This window comes from Bos indicus, chromosome 2 (assembly GCF_029378745.1).
Source record: "Bos indicus isolate NIAB-ARS_2022 breed Sahiwal x Tharparkar chromosome 2, NIAB-ARS_B.indTharparkar_mat_pri_1.0, whole genome shotgun sequence".
Lineage (NCBI taxonomy): Eukaryota > Metazoa > Chordata > Mammalia > Artiodactyla > Bovidae > Bos > Bos indicus.
Window position 1 is genome coordinate 110816326 of NC_091761.1, and position 23001 is coordinate 110839326.

At 41.4% G+C, this 23001-nt stretch overlaps 1 protein-coding gene across 3 annotated transcripts in view; it reads left to right on the forward strand.

Moving 5' to 3' along the window:
* The window catches only part of MOGAT1 (monoacylglycerol O-acyltransferase 1), a 34556-nt gene extending 11758 nt beyond the window's left edge, over positions 1–22798 (forward strand). For all 3 annotated transcript variants that reach the window (XM_019977614.2, XM_019977604.2, XM_070773052.1), the window contains 5 exons: positions 561–739; positions 1304–1508; positions 8193–8367; positions 8914–9113; positions 17238–22798. In XM_019977614.2, the coding sequence (XP_019833173.1) occupies positions 561–739; positions 1304–1508; positions 8193–8367; positions 8914–9113; positions 17238–17392 (914 nt within the window). In that variant the 3' untranslated portion in view covers positions 17393–22798. The remainder of the gene's footprint in view (positions 1–560; positions 740–1303; positions 1509–8192; positions 8368–8913; positions 9114–17237) is intronic.
* Positions 22799–23001: the final 203 nt, after the last annotated feature.

Genomic DNA, 23001 nt, shown 5'->3' on the forward strand with positions numbered 1-23001 from the left:
AAGAAATTGAAGCCCAGGAAAAAAAGGAAAAAATTACATTAGGAATGTTCCGGCTGCTTCTATGATGTTGTGGCTATATGAGGATTAAACTTAAAAATATTTTGGTGAAGCCCACAATACAGAAGTTGCCATATACTATACATCCAAGAAATGTTAAGTCATACTATACATTGCTGTCTTGTTATATTATCTCAGTTGAACTGAGGCTCAGTTAAATATACTTTGAAAATATTAGGTCCTCCTACCTTGGGCCACCTAATGCAAAGAACCAACTCATTGGAAAAGACCCTGATGCTGGGAAAGATTGAGGGCAGGAGGAGAAGGGGGCAACAGAGGACGAGATGGTTAGATTGCATCACTGACTCAATGGACATGAATTTGAACAAACTCTGGGAGATAGTGGAGGACAGAGGAGTCTGGCATGCTGCAGTCCATGGGGTTGCAAAGAGTCGGACACAACTTAGCAACTGAACAACAACAACACCTTGACCCAGTGATTGTATGTACAGCGGGAAGATTCTAACAGATCCCAATTTCTGAGGTCTTCCCTTTTCTTACAGCACAGGTATGCCTCGGAATTATCGTGTTCCTGATCATATACAACTACTGGTTCCTCTACCTTCCTTACTTGACATGGCTTTACTTTGACTGGCAAACCCCAGAGCAAGGAGGCAGAAGATCTGAATGGGTCAGAAACTGGGCCATTTGGAGGTACTTTAAGGACTATTTTCCAATTCATGTGAGTAGAATTATTTTACATAGTATGGTTTTGAGCTGAGAAAAAAATGCAAATGTGTTTTTATCACATATTTTTCAAGCTTTTCCCTTTTTAGAGGAAGAGAGCCTGAAATTCAGCCCAAGTTACTAAATGGAGTCTAAGCTAAATTGACAACATTTAGCAGGCTGTGTGTGAAGGGCTCAGGACACAGTTGAAAAATGTGAATACAGCTCTACCCCAGGGAGGGCTTCCCTGGTGGGTGAGATGATGAAGAAACTGCCTGCAATGGGAGAGATCTGGGTTCATCCCTAGATCAGGAGAGACTTGGGTTCATCCCTAGATCCCTTGAAGAAGGGAATGGCAAACCACTCCAGTATTCTTGCATGGATGGAGGAGCCTGGCGGGCAATCAGTACGGTCGCAAAGAGTCCGACATGACTGAGAAACTAACACACACTGTCCCAGGAAACTAAAACGAGTCAAGTTTCCCATTTCCTCTTGAATGTAGAACTGCATCCTTTTGTTTCTTATTGGAAACTAATCGGGCAACATTTTATTTTTTTATGTCAACATAAATGCACTGTAGCTCATCAAAACCTGGGATTTGGATCCGAGTCACAACTACATATTTGGGTTTCACCCCCATGGAGTGCTTGTGGTTGGAGCCTTTGGAAACTTCTGTACAAATTATTCGGCCTTCAAGGAGCTGTTTCCCGGCTTTACCTCCTATCTTCACGTGCTGCCGTATTGGTTCCGGTGTCCGCTCTTCCGGGAATATCTGATGAGCAGTGGTAAGTGAAAGCAGATCACTGTTTCCACAGTGTTCTGGGGTGGCAGGACCACACAAAATGTTCTCTCTCAAGCCAACCAGGTTTATGGTTTCTTAGAGTACAACTCTCGGAGAAGGCAATGGCAACCCACTCCTGTACTCTTGGCTGGAAAATCCCATGGACGGAGGAGCCCGATAGGCTGCAGTCCATGAGGTCGATAAGAGTCGGACACAACTGAGCGACTTCACTTTCACTTTTCACTTTCATGCATTGGAGAAGGAAATGGCAACCCACTCCAGTGTTCTTGCCTGGAGAATCCCAGGGAAGGGGGAGCCTGGTGGGCTGCTGTCTATGGGGTCGCACAGAGTTGGACACGACTGAATCGACTTAGCAGCAGCAGCAGCAGAGTACAACTCTGTCTTTATCCCTGTCTCACACTTCATATGCTGTTTGGATGGTTCTTGCTTTCCCCCACCGGACTGGAAACACCAGGAAGACAGAAAGAAAGTGGAAGTGTTAGTCGCCAAGTCCTGCCCGATTCTTTGCAACCCCATGGACTGTAGTCCGCCAGGCTCCTCTGTCCATGGGATTCTCCAGGCAAGAATACTGGAGTGGGTTGCCATTTCCTTATTTCCTTCTCCAGGGGATCTTCCTGACCCAGGGATCGAAGCTGGGTCTCCTGTACTGCAGGCAGATTCTTTACTGTCTGAGCCACAAGACTGTGTATTTTTTTTCCCCATAATTCACCAAGTAACTAGCATAATATATAGCATAGTACCTGGGATTTAGGAATGTCTAATAGATGTTAATTCAATGAAAGCATAAATTAATGAATGCATTTTGTGTATCCAGATGAGAAAGAAAGAATCATGCTTGGAGCAAATAAGTAGTAAATGGTACCTTTGGAGAGGTGCTATGTCTGCTTTTATGAATACTAGAAATTGAAAATGCCCTCCAATGTGTCTTGGAATAATGGCCACACTGAATCTGCTGTCTTTTTCCTCCCAGATTAAGCACAACTTGACTCAGAAATTTTACTCTGCTACTCTGAATTAGTGGAAGACTTTCAGATTAGAGAAACCATAATTCTCCCAATTCTGAGAATAAAATTCAGTAAAAATTCTGTAAAGATATTATATGAGTGTGTCTCAGAAGTCTGAGATTGTGTTAATAGCTCTTATTTCAACTTAAGAGGCTCAATTTACTTGGTTTTTCCAACTTGACCAATTTACTAAGCGTGAGCTGTAGTAACTACAAAGAGCTTTATGTTTATGATCATTGTGTAGGTTAATTATTATTGTCTTTGCATTTCTTGGACATAATGAAAAATGGATAATCTCTTGGGAAAATTGTAATTTCAGGATCAGAGCATATTCAGAGATAGAATTGCTCATGGTATCCCAGGTTTTGATTACTTCTTATTAATTTCTCAACTCTCTGTTGTCATTAGATAGCTTGTTGGAAATCACTGAACATCCTTGCCTGGGTTTCCAGGTTCTGCTTATGGACCTTCACACATATAACCCTGGGCTGTGTCCAGTTTAGGCTGTGCCTGCATCTGGCCACTAGAGGGCGCACTATCCCCCATCTCCTGAACTAAGCGGGGGGAAAAAAAAATCCTTTCTCTTTCCTCTTTTGCAGATGCTGGGTTAGAGTTTTATAAAAGGAAGAAAGTTAAAAGGAAAAGTTTTTTTTTTTTTTTAATTTCAAAAAATCACAGAAATATATTTACATTATGTGTGTGTGTTAGTCACTCAGTCGTGACCCCATGGACTGTGGCCTGCCAAACTCCTCTGTCCATGGGATTTCCTAGGCAAGAATACTGGAGCGGATAGCCTTTCCCTTTTTCAGGGGATCCTGACCCAGGGATCAAACCCAGATCTCCTGCATTGCAGGCAGATTCTTTACCATCTGAGCCAGTAGGCAAGGCCCATTTACATTATACTGTTTGCTGAGTCGAAGTATAGCCACAGGTGAGTTTGGGTAGTATAATTGGAAGCAGGTGTGGCAAATTTGTGGCAGGAGAGATGAAGGTATACCCTCTTGAAGGCCATGTCAACCACAAATAACCAAGGATAGGGTCTTTGTCCACGAGGAGCCACTGTTGCTTTCTAGAACTGGCATTTGAGATGAAGCCGGTCTACTGTCCCTGGCTTATGACATCATGAGATCTTCCCTGTTGCTGTCACCTGAAATCTCCTAAAGCTAAATAAAAACTTCCAAACTTGTAGCCAGGGGAAGTTTGGACTGTCCTTGTCTCTAAGTTTAGGGAGTTCTCATCCCTTCATAGAACTGGCCTCCTAGAACTGCCCCTGGTCCAAAGCTGCCTCTCTACTCTGCACCTGCCTTGGTGACTGCCTCTTTGGTGGGGAAAGACAGACAGCCATGTGCCCAAGACCTCACTTAGTAAGGAACCCATTGTTGTTGTTTGGTCGCTAAGTTGTGTTCAACTCTTTGCGACCCTATAGACTGCAGCATGCTAGGCTCCTCTGTCCATGGGACTCTCCAGGCAAGAATACTGGAGTGGGTTGCCATTTCCTTCTCCAGGGGATCTTCCCAACCCAGGGATTGAACCCATGTCTCCAGCATTGGCAGGTGGATTCTTTACCACTGAGGTTCTCTACCTTAGGAAGCCCTAAGTAACCCATTGCGTTTCAGAAATCCTCTGCTGATGGTATTTCACTCTTACCAAGATTTCTGTGGCTATAAGTCTTTGCAAGTTCCATGTCCATGCTATTCCTCTTGGTGCATTTTGGTAAATCTGTACTCAGCAGATGTTGGCTAGAGTACACGATGTGGTTCATGTTTCTTTATGTCTACTCATTAAGGCTGAGCAGGCAGTTGAGATCAGATCATAGCAGCTTTATCTATAATATATACACTTTAGATTTTTTTTCTTGTAGGTTAGCCATGAGGTGAGGGATTTTCAGCAAAGTAGGGACCTGATAGGATTTTGCACAGTAAGTCATGCAGGCAGCAGCTTGGAAATAAGGTAGAGATGAGCCTGGAGACTATGAACATGAAAAGGCCTATTTCAGTCATCAAGGGACATGTGATAAGGGCTAAACTGGCACAGTGGCTGTGGTAGTGGAACTAGAGAACAAGGAATCGATATGAAAAATAGTTGATAGAGTCTACAAAACTTGGGGTTCCCAGGTGGCTCAGTGGTAGAGAATTCACCTGCTGATGCAGGAGACTCAAGAGATGCAGGTTCAATCTCTAGCTCGAGAAGATACCCTGGAGGAGGAAATGGCACCCCACTCCAGGATTCTCGCCTGGAGGAGCCTGGTGGGCTACAGTCCAAGGGATTGCAAAGAGTTGGACATGACTGGGCACATACACAGTGCAACAATATTTAGTGACTGATTCAGCCCATGAGGGCAGCAATTGTATTTCACTGTCTTATCAGCATGTAGCACAGTGTCTAACCTGTAGCAGTAAGTGTTTTTGAATGAATGAATGAGCGAGTGAGTGATGAATGATCATGGTGGCTGAAAAGAGGGGACTGTATATGGAAGGAACCTACATTCTGACTTGGGGGACTGGATAGATGATAGTCCCAATCGCTTTGATAAATAATATTGGGAGAAAAACAACTTTGTGGAAAAATTTCATGCACTGGGTTGGGAAGCATGGAGTTTGAGGTGTCTCTAAGCTGTTGACGTAGAGATGTCCTTTGAGCAACAGCAGGTGTAGGCCTGGAGCCTCCGGAGTAAAACTCCCTGGAGATGGGTTTGGGCTAACTCAGCACACGTGAGTGGTGGTTGAATCCTTGTGGAGAGATGAGGTTAAAGACATCAGCCGCTATAAGAGAACACCGTAGACTGGATAGCTTGAACACTAGAAATTTATTTCTCGAAGTCTGAAGGCTGGGACGATCTGATGTCTGGTGATGGCTCACGTGCTGGTTTGCAGATGGCCATCTTGTTGTATCTTCACGTGGTGGAAAGAGAGAACAAACTAGGTTTGTCCTCTTCCTGTCAGAACATTCATCCTGGGACTTCTCTGGTGGTCCAGTGGCTAAGACTCCATGCTCCCAATGCAGGGGGCTGGGTTCGATCCCTGGTCAGGGAACAAGATCCTGCATGCTGCATCTAAGAGTTCTCATACCACAACTGAAGATCTGAGTGCTGCGACTAAGACCCCGAGCAGCCACATTAATTAATTAGAACATATAAATAAATATTAAAAAAAATTAATCCCATTCAGGAGGCCTCCACTCATGTGCACTAATTATCTCCCAAAGGCCCCACCTCTTAATACCATCCTATTAGGGATTAGAGTTTCAACATATGAATTTTGGAAGAATATAAACCTTTAGTCCCTAACAGCCCTGAGAAATACCAACTTTTAAGCATGATCTGAAGAAGGGAAGACTCAGGAGGAAACTGAGAAGTGGACAGAGGCAAGAGAGGACTGCCAGGTGTCTGAAAATCCAAGGGGCTCTCTTTTCCAGTGGAGGTGATGCCTCTGCACCCATTCAGGGCACACAGAGCAGAATGGCCATGCCCTGAACTCAACAAGAGTTCACACCCCTCTTTGCCCAGGTTCTCTACCCTCTAACCCACTCTCCTCTACCTCTTCTCTGCAGAGAGTAGCTGGTTTTTCAGAATCCGGTCCTTATTTTATATTCCCCCAGCAATAGAAATGCACAGTAAAATGAGCATGTAATTTCTTTTAAGAGATGAAGTGCTATGTCTTGATAAAGCTAGTGCATTCTTTTATGACAAAAAAAAAAAGGATAAAATCAAGAATTGAAGGAAACAATAAGACATTAAGAAGGGATTATCTCTGAATTATGGGTCACGAGTTGTTTGTGTTTTCATCTTTATTCTTTTTCTTCAAGAGTTCATAGTATTTTCTTCCAAGAGTACATTGTGCTTTTAAAATCTGAAAAGGAGTCTTTAAACTTATTTTTACATGGGAAAGCCTCATATAAAGAGTGAACAGTTATATACCTTATGTCTTAAACAATTTACCAAAGTCAAACTAGACATTTTGGAACCATGCACAGATTTAGCAATTGATATAGGTTATTTGTCAGATGTCTGAATTTTTTTGAAACCATTTACATTATAAATCCATGCTTGAGAAATAAAAATCCATATAGAATACCTGAAAACAAATCATTGGTGTACGGAAGATCAGTGCAACCTCTTGGAGGGTATATTGTTTGGTTCTGAGCAAGGATCTGCCAGGGAAATGATCAAGACTACCACATACAGCTGTGCAGGTTGTGCACTGAACAACTTCAGGAGACACCTTTTACTTAAAATGCAATATGAATGCAGTCTGTAGAATTCAGCAGTACACAACTTACTCAAACAACTGGTAGACCTAGAAATAATCAAGTGACATTTTAAAGACCTAACCCATCACCTGCCAAAATGTTAGATCTTATTGATGGAATATATTACCAAAGATTTGTCTATGGAAAAATTATAAACCCACACAGTGCTCCAAATATAAGCAGTGTAGGAAATTTTGTTTAATATTTGCTAGTGCCATAAATCAGGGGTCCCCAACTTCTGGGTTCTAATGCCTGATGATCTGAAATGGAGCAGATGTAAAAATACTAGAAATAAAGTGCACAATAAATGTTCAGTTCAGTTCAGTTGCTCAGTTTTGTCCGACTCTTTGCAACCCCATGAACCGAAGCACGCCAGGCCTCCCTGTCCATCACCAACTCCCAGAGTCCATCCAAACCCATGTCCATTGAGCCGGTGATGCCATCCAACCATCTCATCCTCTGTTGTCCCCTTCTCCTCCTGCCCTCAATTTTTCCCAGCATCAGGGTCTTTTCAAATGAATCAACTCTTCGCATCAGGTGGCCAAAGTATTGCAGTTTCAGCTTCAACATCAGTCCTTCCAGTGAACACTCAGGGATCTCCTTTCAGATGGACTGGTTGGATCTCCTTGCAGTCCAAGGGACTTGCAAGAGTCTTCTCCAACACCACAGTTCAAAAGCATCAATTCTTCGGCACTCAGCTTTCTTCACAGTCCAACTCTCACATCCATACATGACTACTGGAAAAACCATAGCCTTGACTAGACGGACCTTTGTTGGCAAAGTAATGTCTCTGCTTTTCAATATGCTGTCTAGGTTGGTCATGACTTTTCCTTCCAAGGAGTAAGCGTCTTTTAATTTCATGGCTGCAGTCACCATCTGCAGTGATTTTGGAACCCAAAAAAATAAAGTTTGACACTGTTTCGACTGTTTCCCCATCTATTTGCCATGAAGTGATGGGACCAGATGCCATGATCTTAGTTTTCTGAATGTTGAGTTTTAAGCCAACTTTTTCACTCTCCTCTTTCACCTTCATCAAGAGGCTTTTTAGTTCCTCTTCACTTTCTGCCATAAGGGTGGTGTCATCTGCATATCTGAAGTTATTGATATTCCTCCCGGCAATCTTGATTCCAGCTTGTGCTTCCTCCAGCCCAGCGTTTCTCATGATGTACTCTGCATAGAAGTTAAATAAGCAGGGTGACAATATGCAGCCTTGATGTACTCCTTTTCCTATTTGGAACCCATCTGAATGCACTTGAATCATCCCCAAATCACCCCCCATCCCCCTGGCCCATGGAAAAATTGCCTTCGATGAAACCAGTCCCTGATGCCAAAAAGGATGGGAACTGTTGCTATAGATTCTTAAGATAAGAATGTTAAAGGGCAATTAGTTAACGCCTTTTGTTTTATTCACTAAGGGCCAGTCTCAGTTTCCAAGAAAAGTGTGTGCCACGTGTTAAGCAAAGAGGGAGGTGGAAACATCTCAGTCATTGTGCTCGGGGGTGCAGAGGAATCACTGGATGCCCATCCTGGAAAGTTCACTCTGTTCATCCGCCAGCGGAAGGGATTCGTGAAAATTGCTTTGACCCATGGGTAAGTGGCTTTTCATTTCAGGCAACTGGGTCAGGGAAGCTAACCCATTATTAAGTGAATTCAAAGAAGTAATTTTTCTGGCCCTTAAAGACAGACCTCATCACTGACCTTACAATGAATCCAGATGTGAATGTTTATGGGAAATAGAAGACAACCTTCCCTCTAAGATAACTCAGTGTCATGGCATCCAGCCATTCAACTTGTCTATAAGAACAAAACAAGCAAAATACAAAATTTCATAGGCACAGTATAGATTTCCAACCAAATGAACAAATGAGCCATGGCCAAAACCATAAATGAAAAAGAAACCTCTGGAACCTTGATTTTCTATAGAATAAAATTCCACAAATCACTAAGACTGCTGAGGTACCTCCGCAAAGGACTTCAGGAATTCAGTTTCAATACATGGAACATAAACTTAGCACTCCAAGGAGGCTTGGGGACATTAAACAATTGTGAGGAATCTGTTGCAGGTCAGCTGAGCTAAATGAAATATTTAAATCCTTTTCATTGAAAATGCTTACTCTTCCTCCTTGTTATTTCCAGTGCTTATTTGGTGCCAGTGTTTTCTTTTGGTGAAAATGAACTATTTAAACAAGTTAGCAATCCCGAAGGATCATGGCTTCGAAATGTGCAGGAGAAACTACAGAAGATCATGGGATTTGCTTTGCCACTGTTCCACGCCAGAGGAATTTTTCAATACAATTTTGGCCTAATCCCCTATAGGAAGCCCATTCACACTGTTGGTATGTACATCAAATACTGGAGGCTTGTTAAACTGAGCAAAAGGATTATCTTACTTTGAGCAATGTTTATTGTTACTGAAGTAGCTTTGAGTAAGCCCTTCCTAAAATAATAGTCGTATAGATGTTATTTGACCTTCTTTTACAGTATGCCTTTTATTTATGAAATGACTATATTTTCCGTTTGAATGGGAACCCACTATTTTTAAAAATATTGTTATTGCACTCCAAATACAATCCAATTTTAGAAGTGGCATTCCTAATACTCTATGATGAATCTATTTCTCTATACTAGAAGATGATAACATAGCAAGTCTTTGAATACATTACATCAGAATCCCTTGTGAAAATTTGTGTATAATAGATGTCTTCATCAGGTTTAGTTCATAGGCATCAGTTTCTACCACAAAGCATTTTGTTCCCAACTAGGTATATTTATATGTATTCTAATATAGGGCTTCCCAGGTGGCTGAGTGGGTGAAGAATCTGCCTGCAACGTAGGAGATGTGAGTTCAATCCCTCAGTTGGGAAGATCTCCTGGAGGAGTGCATGGCAACCCATTCCAGTATTCTTGCCTGGAGAATCTCAGAGGAGCCTGGCAGGCTACAGTCTAGAGAGACGCAAAGGGTCAGTTCAGTTCAGTCACTCAGTCGTGTCTGAGTCTTTGCGACCCCATGAACCGCAGCATTCCAGGCCTCCCTGTCCATCACCAACTCAGACATGACTAAATCAACTGAGCAGTCACTCGCAGACTGATTTTCCTTTTAAAAATGGCATGTTTGGGTTTGGGGGGCATTGAGATGGGGGAGGAGGGTAACAACCATGTTAATAGAAGAACAGAGGAAGAAAATAATTGCTCCTGAGGTTGAAAAGGGGTTTGGAGGGTGGAAAAGGAGAAAGTGGTGAGTCGATTGCTAATAGCAAGATTAGCCAGACTATATACACATATGAAGTGGAAGTAATAATTTCACCACGAATGGCCCATTAAATGAAATTCAGACATTTCTTTAGATCTGCTCCCTTGGAATGGGAGTTCACTGCTGTCAGTGGTAATAGCTTCGCATTTCTCTTGCAGTCACATGACATTTTTTAAAATGCTGCTTTTAACTCAAATGGAATATTCAGTTCAGTTCAGTTGATTAATCAGTGTAATAGGAATACTGAGATAAGCTTGCAGTTACATTTTTCAAGATAAGTGGTTCCATTTTTTTGTCATAATATTAGTCAGTTTTGATCCCTTATGTGCAAAGTATGGTCATTGGTATTTTGGGGGCATATGAGGGAAATGATATGATATGATTTTTCAGGGTCATTCTCATTGGACATAATTTATAAAGAAACTGCCATGTATTTTCTCTACATGTGTCAGAAGTAGTATGTCATTTACATATTTTATGAGTTATTATCAGTTTATCAAAGTAGAATAAACTGTTCACATATGTTGTATTTTATTACACAGTAGTAGAGAGAAGCTGATTTCAATGTCCCATCTATCATGACAACTGGGAGAGAAAAAGGAAGTGAGTTTAGGCTTCAAGAACAGCTGTAAAAAGTCCCAGTTCCTTGCAAGAATGTTGCTTTTTGTTTCTGCCTCACAGAGCTCCAGGTGACAAGGATTTTACTCTTTGTTCTCTGCTGTGTCCCGGTGCTCTCAGGGTAGGAGCTCAAGACACATTTGTGAATCAACAAATTAGTCTTTAGTTAGGCCTGTCTGGTTGTAATTCTCAAGTTTTCAAAAATCGAACAAGTACGTAGTAATAAAAATTTTAAATAAACTTCCCAGGTGGCTCGCTGGTAAAGAACCAGCCAGCTAATACAGGAGATGTGAGGTCGATTTCTGGGTCAGGAAGATCCCCTGGAGAAGGAAACGGCAACCCACTCCAGTATTCTTGCTTGGGAAATCCCATAAAGAGAGGAGCCTGGTGGGCTACAGTCCACAAAGAGTCGGACATGACTGAGCAAACACACACGCATGGTATTTTTTTAAGATTTTTTTGATGTGTGTCATTTTGAAAGTCTTTATTGACTTTGTTAAAATATTGCTTCTGTTTTTATGTTTTTGATTTTTGGTCATGAGGCTTGTGGGATCTTAGCTTCCTGCTGCTGCTACTGCTAAGTCGAGTCAGTCGTGTCCAACTCTGTGCGACCCCATAGACGGCAGCCCATAAGGCTGCCCCTTCCCTGGGATTCCCCAGGCAAGAACACTGGAGTGGGTTGCCATTTCCTCCTCCAATGCATGAAAGTGAAAAGTGAAAGTGAAGTCGCTCAGTCGTGTCCGACTTTTAGCGACCCCATGGACTGCAGCCTACTGGGCTCTTCCATCCATGGGATTGTCCAGGCAAGAGTACTGGAGTGGGGTGCCATTGCCTTCTCCGACCAGAGATCAAATTCTCACCCCTGCACTGGAAGGAGAAGTCTTAACCACTGGACCACCAGGAAAGTCCCTCAATTTACTAATAAGTTCAAGTTGTAGAGCCAGTACCAGTAATGTGATGGAAAGTTGTTTGGGCAAGAAAGTAAAATACAAGAGAAACTTGATATTTAAAAGAGGAAATTTCATGTGTTGTAGTAGGTGTTGGTTTTAAGTTTTAAAATTTCATGTTGAAAAATTTCAAATGCTCAGAAAAGTCTCATGAGTAGTAAAATGAACTCCTATGTTCCTTTCTCCTAGACTCACAGTGTGTTAACATTTTTGCTACAATTTTTTTTCTCTCTCTAATAATATCACAAATACACTTTATACTATTGTTATCACTGAACTATTTAAGTAAATGCAGACAACAGGAGAAGGCAATGGCACCCCACCCCAGTACGCCTGCCTGGAAAATCCCATGGATGCAGGAGCCTGGTAGGCTGAAGTCCATGGGGTCGCTAAGAATCGGACACGACTGAGGGACTTCACTTTCACTTTTCACTTTCATGCATTGGAGGAGGAAATGGCAACCCACTCCAGTGTTCTTACCTGGAGAATCCCAGGGATGGGGGATTCTGATGGGCTGCTGTCTATGGGGTCACATAGAGTCAGACACGACTGAAGCGACTTGGCGGCAGCAGCAGCAGCAACAGCAGACAACATGACCATTTGTTCCTCATTACTTTTATGTATCTCTCTTAAGAACAAGATTATTCTCTTTCATAGTATCAGTAGGATACAGGAATTTAACGTCAATTAAATGCTATTAACTGTGTACACTCCATATTCAAATTTCATCAGTTGCTACAGTCACTTTCTTTTTAGTTGTGGGTTTTGGTGAAGGGCAATATTTTTTCCCAAAGCAGGATCATACATTGCATTTAATTTTCACATTTCATTAGTCTACTTTAAACTGGATTTGTTTTTTAAATTTTCTTTGTCTTTATGGCATGAGCATGATCAAATCAATGATGTCTATGACTTATTCTCAAATGGTTCTACAAAAACAAAAATAATAATACATGTGTATATCTATATACATACTGTGTATGTGTGTGTGCAAAATGTTTGAAATTGGTGAGTCTAGAGGAAGTGCGTGCAAGTGCTTATTATATTATTTTTTCTATAGGTTTGAATTTTTTTTATAAAAAAAGTTAGGGAAGGGAATGTACCTTATTTGAATAAAACTGGTTTGGATCCCACTTGAGGACAAAAGTAGTCCATTTTGTTTCAATTAGTTATTCTACTGTGAGGGATAAAACAGCTAAGGGATTTTTCTGAAATATTGGGGTTAGCCAAAAAGTTCTTTAAGGTTTTCCATAACATCGTACTGAAAAATCTGAACAAACTTTTTGGCCAACCCAATAGAAAGAAAGAAAGAGGAACCTAATTTAAATTTTAATTATAAAGTGGGGATTGTTGTTGTTGTGCTCAATCATTCAGTCATGTCTGACTCTTTGCAACCCCATGGATTGTAGCCCACCAGGCTCCTCTGTCCATGAAATTTTCCAGCAAGAATACTAGAGTGGGTTGCCATTTCCTCCTCCAGGGAATCTTTCTGACCCAGAAATCAAAACTGCATCTCTATAAATAAACTGATGCAACTGGTTTTTCCTTTGTGTTATAAACAGGGAGTCATGCAGCAGTGTGCAACTAACCCAGTCTCATGTTGAAACAGCTTTCTTCTCCTTAGTAGTAAAAATCTCCTTTTTCTGGAAAGTGGGAATTATGATCTTCTAGGGCTCCAAAGGTGCTTCTCAGATTTGCAAGTTTTTCTTTTGTTACCTCTGTTTTTATCCCTAAAAAGTAATTAGAAAGGTTTCTTACTCTCCAATCCAATTTTGGGCTAGTTTAGTAATGAGGGGCAAAAGTGTTGGGTTTAAATCTTAATTCCCTTTGGCTTCTGTGTATGTCTGTTTCTGTTTGTTTTTCTGTATGTGTATATGAAGTTTGGAAATGTTCAGCATCTCATTTTCTCTACAGGTTAAATAAGAAAAACACAATCAGAGTTTAAAGGGAAAAGTCTTATGATGATAAATTCAATGTATGTGGGCATGTTTGAGCTCTTTGAAATATAATAAAACTATTAGTAGGAAAAGAACAGGATTGAAATGAACTATAGGCTAGCTTTTAGGAAATAGGATTCAATAATTCAGAATTCACAAGTCCTAATTGAAGTAAGTGCTTCTGAGGTGGCTCAGTGGTAAAGAATCTGCCTGCCAATGCAAGAAACGTGGGTTTGATCCCTGGGTTAGGAAGATCGCCTGGAGAAGGAAATGGCAACCCACTCCAGTATTTTTGCTTGGGAAATCCCATAGACAGAGGAGCCTGGTAGGCTACAGCCCATGGAATCACAAAAAGGGTCTGACACAACTTAGATACTGAACAACAACAATCTGAGTAATCTAGGAGCAAAATAAAAGACTTCATCTTCTTAGACCACATAGACCCTGTATCACTATAAATCCCCCCTCCCACCCAGAACAGTTGCATTTAATCTCTCTCCATGATAATTTCACAAGAAAACAAACCATTTCTATGAAGCCACAAATTTGCTAGTAGATTTACAGGTAGATCTCTCACTATGCCTATAAACTTCTCAGTTTTTTTTTGGGTGGGTGGGGATCAAACAACAATAAAGATTAGAGCTAGAAATGTGTGTGTGCTTAGTCGTCCAGTCATGTCCGACTCTTTGCCTTCTTACGGACTATAACCTGCCAGGCTTCTCTGTCCATGGGATTCTCCAGGCAAGAATATTGGAGTGGATAGCCATTCCCTTCGCCAGGTGATCTTCCTGACCCAGGGATTGAACCTGGACCTCCTGCACTGCAGGCAGATTGTTTACTGTCTGAGCCATGAAGGAAGCCTTAGAGCTAGAAGGAAGCCTCAAGATCACCTATTCTTTTATCCTATTGTTGTTCAGTCACCAAGTCATGTCTGACTCTGCAACTCCATGGACTGCGGCATGGCAGTTTTCCCTGTCCTTCACTATCTCCTGGAGCTTGCTCAAACTTATGTCCACTGAGTCGGTGATGCCATACAACCATCTCATCCTCTGTCCCTCCCTTCTCCTCCTGCCCTCAATCTTTCCCAGCATCAGGGTCTTTTCCAATGAGTTGATTCTTCACATCAAGTGGCCAAAGTACTGGAGCTTCAGCTCCAGCATCAGTCCTTCCAATGAATATTCAGGGTTGATTTCCTTTAGGATTGACTGGTTTGATCTCTTTGCTATCCAAGGGACTCTCAAGAGTCTTCCAGCACCACAGTTCGAAAGCATCAATTCTTTGGCATTCAGCCTTTATGGTTCAACTCTCACATCCATACATGACTGCTGGAAAAACCATAGCTTTGACTATATGACTTTTATCCTATACATGTGAAAATTAAGGTCAGAGAGGAAGTTACTTGCTAGCTGGGTGTACCTGCTGGGGAGTTAGCCCTGGATGTGATCTAGCCTGGTGCCTCTTGTGCAATACCAGCTCCTGTTTCCATCAGTTTTCAGCCTCTCCTAGTCTGTATTTCACCCACAGCTGACATGGGAGTTCCCTGGTGGCCCACTGGTTAGGACTTGGTGCTTTCACTGCCCTGGACCTGGGTTCAGTTCCTGGTTGGGGAGCTAAGATCTCACAAACCATGTTGGGGGGAAAAAAGGCAACCACAACCGACAGTGATGCTGTTACGTTGAATCACAAAGGACTGCTGCCTACTATATATGTTTGATATCCACGCTTTCGAGGAAAACTCTATATGAGCTTCTTGAGGCTATATCTAGCTAAAAATATAGGAATTTGGGAATACTAATGTTGCTGTGAGGATATATATATATGTATATACACACACACACACACAGGATGGATAAATTATATATAACCTTGTATATAAATATAGATCTTAATACATGATGCATTATGATACCTATGTGTGTGTTTGTGTCTGTATCATTCCCTTTCTTGTACTCCCTAACCTCCCATACTATTATCACACTTCTTTCACTGTTATTTATCACTTCTTCTTTCTCTGGTTTCTTTTTAACTAATCATGCTTTGTTACTGACATGGATTGAGCCTTGGAGGTAGCATGAGGAGACTCCACGTAGGCAAAGGAAGCCCTGCGAGTGCCATTCTGTTACTACAGCCCCACTTGACCTCATGCCGAAGCTGACTAAAAGTAATAAGCAGTTTTCTGCTCAGCCTTTGACGTTGACCATCCTGTACATTGGAGAAGGCAATGGCACCCCACTCCAGTACTCTTGCCTGGAAAATCCCATGGACGGAGGAGCCTGATGGGCTGCAGTCCATGGGGTCACTGAAGGTCGGAAACGACTGAGTGACTTCACTTAAACTTTTTACTTTCACGCATTCGAGAAGGAAATGGCAACCCACTCAGTGTTCTTGCCTGGAGAATCCCAGGGACGGGGGAGCCTGGTGGGCTGCCGTCTATGGGGTCGCACAGAGTCGGACACGACTGAAGCGACTTAGCAGCAGCAGCAGCAGCAGCAGCAGCATCCTGTACATTTGCAGCTCTTGGCATTAGTAGCAGCATCAGGCCAGCAGAGGGCGCAATGCACAGCAGAGAGGACTGAAGAGCAGGTGGCAGAGCCACGTGTATCTAATCTTTAATCTGAGACAAGTGAGGTAAAAGTTATTTATTATATAAATGCTAGGTTTAAAAAAATTAATCCGTTTTTTAATTATACAGGTAATACTAGTGCCTTCTCATTGTAGAAAATTGACACAATACAGATAAAATATAAGTCCCCCAGCTCTCCCTTCTTCCCTCCATGTAAGGGCTAGCAGTGTCTCTTGGCTGACTTTCTTAGTAAACTAAATGCTTATAATGCACCTAGATATAGAACATTTTCAATAAATAGGATTATGCTGTATTATTTTGCAACTTTCCCCTTCCTACTGCATTTTAGACTTTTGCATATGTGTGTGAACACACATATATATTTCATTTTTTTACATTGAGATATATAATTACATATAACAGATTAGTTTCAAGTGTTAGTTTGATATTTGTGTATATTGTAAAAGGATCACCGCAGTAAGTCTATTTAGTATCTGTCACCATACATAGTTTCAAAAATATTATTTCAGCTTTCAAAAAAAATTGCTGCCTGGAATTCCATTGAATGAATGGTCTGTGATTTATTTAATAATTTTCTCTATGAAGTTTTTTGGTTGGTTTTGTTTTCTGCTGTCACACATAGTGGAACCCTTGTGATTAGGTATGTTTTCTAGTCCAGATTCGTGGCAGTGAAGATGTATATTCTTTTCATTTTTTAGGATGACATTACAAAGAGCCAGATTAGAGGGTTGATGGCTCATGAGTCAAGACTTCCCCGGGCAGTGATAATAGAGCACTGTGGTCTGGCTGTCAGCTGTACCAGAGGGAGCGAGCTGGTGACGTGCACACACAGCCATGTGCTTGTACTCCACAGCTGCAGCAGCACAGTCATTCATTTGACTCCAAGTCAAAACCACCAGTGCCCTGACAATCCAGCATGTGCAGAGAAGGAAGGCTCTTCATTTGTCACCAGAAGAGATGGTGTGACCACTGCAGGCAGCCAGTGAAATGAAGAAGGGATGGGAGCTGGCAGGCCTGACAGCTTCTGATTGGAAGATCTTTCTAGACCTGTCCATTAGAGGTGGTAGTCCATGGTGGAGTGGTTTTGGTTTCTTACTTAATGATGCATTCTTTGTTTTTTGCAGTTGGCCGCCCAATCCCTGTTCGTCAGACCCTGAACCCAACCTCAGAGCAGATTGAGGAGTTGCATCAGACCTACATGGAGGAGCTGAGAAAATTATTTGAAGAACACAAAGGGAAGTATGGTATTCCAGAAAATGAAACTCTCATTTTTAGATAACTGTTGTCTTAGAAGTCATGCAAGAGAGCGAGAGAACATCCCACTGAAAGAAAAGATATTCTAAATAAATTTTTTTCTTTGACAATGGAATCAAATTTGCAACTGTAAAATATTATGTATGGTGACAGATGTTGATATTTATCTGTGGTAACTAAAAATCCAGTGGGTGACTATAGGGTAAGGTTGGAGGTGATGATAAGCCTTTTAAGTGTCTTTAAGTAGGAAGGTAAAAATTGTTTAACAAGTTAAGAAAATGTTTAGAATTATTCATGTGCTTAAAAACAATAACAGCTTTAAAAGATAATTAGACCCTTTTACTGAATATCACAATAATTTAATGTGGTGTTTTCACTGAGTGTGACAGTTGTTGTTCAGCACAGCTGGGACATTTATGAGACAAGTGTGTAAAATAATTTCCCGTATAGAGCTGGAGGAGATAATTTTTTTTTTCCTGCTTGAACAGACCATTTGTTAGTGAATAATGTTACTTTTAAGACTTAGATCATTTGATCCTTTAGGTCATATCAACCAACGCGTTTTTATATAACACTGCAGAATTCTTATGCCGTTTTAGAAATAAGATGAATCACCATATGGAAACCCATGTGGATGAGAGCGTTTCTTCTCTTTTCTCATCATGCTCAGAAATATTCATCATTGTCATTTGCTTAGAAATATGTTCATTTGCTACAGATAAGGAGGTCTTTTGGAAAACATAACTTTTGATGGCTTTTAAGACTTTGAAGAAAAAAAAAAAAAAACTTTGAAGGGCTTCCCTAATGTCTCAGATGGTAAAGAATCTGCCTGTAATGCTGGAAACCTAGGTTTGATCCCTGGGTCAGGCAGATCCCCTGGAAAAGGGAATGGCAACCCACTCCAGTATTCTTGCCTGGAGAATCCCATGAACAGAGGAGCCTTGTGGGCTACACTCCATGGGGTGGCAAAGAGTCAGATACAACTGAATGACTAACACACACACACAAGATATTGAAATTCCAAGAGGTTTTCATGGTAATACAGGGGTTTTAATTTTCTCCCCTAATGGCCTCTTCAAGTAAGACAAGCTCTGAAAGAAAGTGTCTTTTCTGGTGAGATGTGACCAGTTCACAGTTGACTCGGGTTGGGTAATTCTCCCTAAACCAAAATATCAGGTCCAAGAGTGGGAAGCTTGTCCTTTTTGTTCACAGATGTCTCCTGTGGGCCTGAGTCAACTTATGACACTTAGTACACATGAAATAAATGCTTGTTTAATGGATGTATTTCTAGGTGAACACACAAACTTTGCCATAATATGAAGAATTTTTAAAGTTATACCAGAAGATGAAACCTATTCTAAGAAAAGACCCACTTTCAGAAGGAGATAATTTATGTCTGATTGTCCTATGCTGGTAATTGACAATACTGTGGGCTGGTTTGTAAGAAGCAAGTCAGAAGGCAGATTCTGAGAATTAGTCGAAAAGTATTAAGTGTTTATTAAGTAAGAAGACTATCTAGTTTTCAAATGATCTCTGCTGCTACATGTCTTTCTATACCTCCTTCTCTCTCAGTATTTAGGGGCAACTTTATTGAGTTGTTCTAACTTATTGTTAATATGTGTTAAAACCCATAATTTTTAAAACAGCAGGTCCTGGGCAAGAGCCTAGATTGGGTTTAGCAACAGCAAAACACAATCATTCTGGGTAATGGCCTGAGTAGAAGACCATTTCATACAGGGAAAAGGGAACCTTCTCAATTGTTCTATAGAAGACTTTTAGGCCGGCATCCCTTTGGCTTCATATGGTTGGGCTGTCCAGGAGTCCACTGACCTGTGGTCTTAAAATTAGATCAGTTTCTTTGTCAAAGCCGGAAATAGGACACTATTTATCCTCTCTTTTTCTTTGGCTGCACTTCGTGGTTTGTGGAATCTTAGTCCCCTGACCAGGGATCAAACCCAGGCCTCGGCAGTGGAAGAAGCATAGAGTCTCAACCACTGGACTGCCAGGGAATTCCCCGGACTCATCCTGTTTTAATAGATGTAGATAATTTGACTATAAATTCTTTTTTGTATTACTCAATACCAAACAAATGTAAAAGGAGAACCGTTTGCGTGAAACCACACAACTACCCTCTAGCTACCTCCCTGGTGGCTCAGGTAAGGAATCTGCCTGCCAAGCGGGAGACACAGGTTCCATCCCTGGGTCAGAAAGATCCCCTGGAGAAGGAAATGGCAACCCTTTCCAATATTCTTGCCTGGGAAATCTCATTGACAGAAGACCTGGCAGGCTACAGTCTATGGGGTTGCAAAGAGCTAGATACGACTTATCGACTAAACAACGCTCTAGCTGGTCAGGGGTGAGTTTTTGTGAGCAAAGTTGTGAGGCCCAAATAAGCATAATAACCAAAGGCTTTTAAGTATAAAACCCATGAACTTCATTCTTTTGGAAAAGTTTATGAAAATCTCATGACACAGTCTTTTGCAATTTCACCATGTTATGAATTTTAATCTCACAGTAGTGAGGAACCAGGCTGACCACCAGCCTCCACTGGATTGTCTAGCGAGCAGTTAAAGCCCATCTGTAGTAAAGAGAAGCCCTGAAAAATGGGAAGAGTTCTGCTCTGTTTAATTTATCTAGAATTTTGCTATTTAAAAAATCTAGACATCGGACTCTTTAATTTTGGCACACGTAAAATCTTATTTTTAGGTGTGTATTAGGGAGTTTATTTCTTCCTTTCTTAGGGTCTCCGAGGTCTTAATTCAGCCAGGCCAGAAGTCCTTTCTTAAACTCAAAGCATAGTTTTAAGTCCCATATTGTCCTGCAGATGGGAAGGGAATATTTTGATAGGAATTTTTGCTACAACACAATGTGAGCAATATTTTGTATTCATTAGTATGACTTGATGGAGATCTCTTCAGTTTTAGAGGTGCTGATCTAATGTGTAATTGCCCATAAAATTTAAATAGCAAAACAACAACAAAAATAACCCCAGGACACCGGAAGGGCCTGTTGCCTTAAGAAAATGTGCATTTATGCTGTTTGATCTGGACATTTCTTTCTCCCGTTTCCTTTGCACACCATGTACAGGCTGAGTCATTTCCTTTGTCCTGCAGCTAGAAATATTGAAATTGTCTATACCCAGCTAGGTCTATTACACTCATTGAAGGCTGCAGCTTTGGTGCTTATGAAAGCCAGCCTGTTTTGCTCTGTCTCAAGGGGAACCAGGGCGAGGGATGCTCCATGATTTACACAAACCCTTCACCATGACTGTGAAAACAAAGTCTCTATAAATCACTGATGATAAGTGACCCTTTACTGTGTGTATAGGGTTAAGAGTAAAAGCCCTACTTCCAGTAGAAGTTCCATTTCTGTCATGGGACACACAGGAGGTGGAGTCTAGATTCAGTGTCCTTACTTCTGTAACTTTGCATCTCTTCTGAACTACCTCACTGGTGCAGATTGCCAAACTTGTGATAAATCAGAAAACACGTGTGGGGCAGATTATCTGTCTTCTTTTCCTCTGAAACAAGAGACAGTGTTAATGGGATCTGTCAGTTTTTTCCCCAATAGCCCAAGGTTGCTAGTTCTCATGTTTGTTTGTTTTTTTAATTAAATGATAAAATGTCTATTTGTGCGGCTAAGGAGAGTTCCTTCTAGTAGGCTTTGTATATCTTTTTAAAGGAGGAAAACAAGGCAAATGTCAATATAACCAAGTAGTTGCTCCTGTTTCTCTGGGATGGCAAACGCAGAAGCAATTCTTTATATTTAAAACAAAGGGATTTTTCTCATGACTTGTATTTTTGTTATTTTAATTAATCTTTCCCAAATGTCATCAGCTGAGTGCCTTAATGTATTATATGAGAAAAAGAAGGTTATCTCAATCCACAGATAGGTTTTCTTGGGTGAGGATTTCCTAGGTGGTGGAATCTCTGTGTTGTGTATGTTTTGATCCTGGCCCCAAGAGAGCAGACTACTGCTGTTTCTGCATGAATGATTGAGGCACTGACCTGGAAGTCTGATGGATGCTGCCATGGGAGCCAAGTATTAGAGCCAGAAGGGACTGCAGAGTGTTAGTTTCTTCTGCTGCAGATGGAGCAGTTGAACCCCAGTGAGGCTGAATACAGACTGGAACTGACTCCATGTTCTAGGTTGAATAGGAGGTACCACCGTCCCGTGACTGTTGATTGGTAAACCCAAGAATCCTCCTATAAAGCAAAAGTGTCCAAAAAAGTAGAGTAGGATTAAAAATACACTTAAGGCAAGGGATTAACAACTCGGGAGCAAGCTCGGTCTTATTGGGATGGAGAACATTTTTCTTTCTTGAGGCCAGTACACCGCATTGTTGATTTTTCCCTTTTGCAAGAGCTATTTTGGTGATGCCTCTGGGCAAAGTCCAAGTTTCCAACAGCGAGCTTGGGCTCTGGAGCCTCCTGTATCAGAGCTGCAGGATGGGGCAAGGTGTCTCAGGCCCAGAGTGAGTGACAGACCCTGCAAAGATCTTCCCTCTCAGCCGCGTTGTGATTGTTAATGTGGCCAAAGCAAGCTCATTACTCAGAGGTGCAAACAGGGCTTCTGTCTCCCTGGTCAGCTCCAAGCCCTGTGTCCATTCTGGCTCTGGCCTCATCCAGCTGCTTTTTTTTTGATAGCTCTTAAATTCTGGTTAAAAATTATCTTAGGCTCTATTGAGAATAAAGATAAATCTGACTTTCCTTGTATTCCCAAGGGTTTGCATGATTCTCCCTTGTTCCATTTGCAGACCAACTTGGAGCTTCAGGTCTTTCTGGCTGGATTTCAAGCCCTCATTTACTGAGCTGCAGTCATATCGATACAATCAGAGAAAATAACTATCCCACTCTTTTCTACTCTCCAGGCTTCCATGTTCAAATCCCCCTTTAGTCTCTGGCCTTCCACTAATGGACTAAGTGACTTGGGATCATTGAGTTCCTATGTAAATAGAGTTAGGAGTGAATGGTCTCCAAGGTTTCTTCTGGCTCTATCTCTGTGGTCCCTCGCTGGCCATTTTTCTGTCTTCATGATGACATTTAGTGGGAGATGCAGATTTACCTACTGACTTTTCCTGTACTTTCCTCATTTGCCTGTGTTCCCGCAAGACATGTGGTGAGTTCGAACAATTGTCTCACTTGCCTGGTATTTACAAAACACAGAGTGCTACCAAAATTTCTCCAGCATTGCAGTGACTTTTCCTCATGGTGTTTCTTAAGAAATAATTTAAGTCTCTAAGTAAAAACCAGAGAAATGTCTCTGAGACTGCCTCCTCTCTATCATTCAATACTAGGGAGTAACAATTTATTACATGTTAAATCCTATAGGAGATGATAGATTTTTATATTTTCTATGTTGGACGTGTGGCTGTATGTTTTTTAAAAAGTTGTTTGTAAAGTTTTGACCAATAAATGTGTTTCATGCCCAAGTTGTAGTTGTGTGAGTGTGATGTTTTACCTGGATGGAGTGGTTTTCCTTTGTTCACACCTTGACACGGCTAAATTAACTTGAACTTGAGATTGAATATAAGCAGGGTAACACAACAGTGAGCATTGCAAATTCTCCTACTGAAGAGTCAGTCCTTCAAATTCACTTGGGATAAAAAATAAAACAGGAACTTCCCTGGTGGCC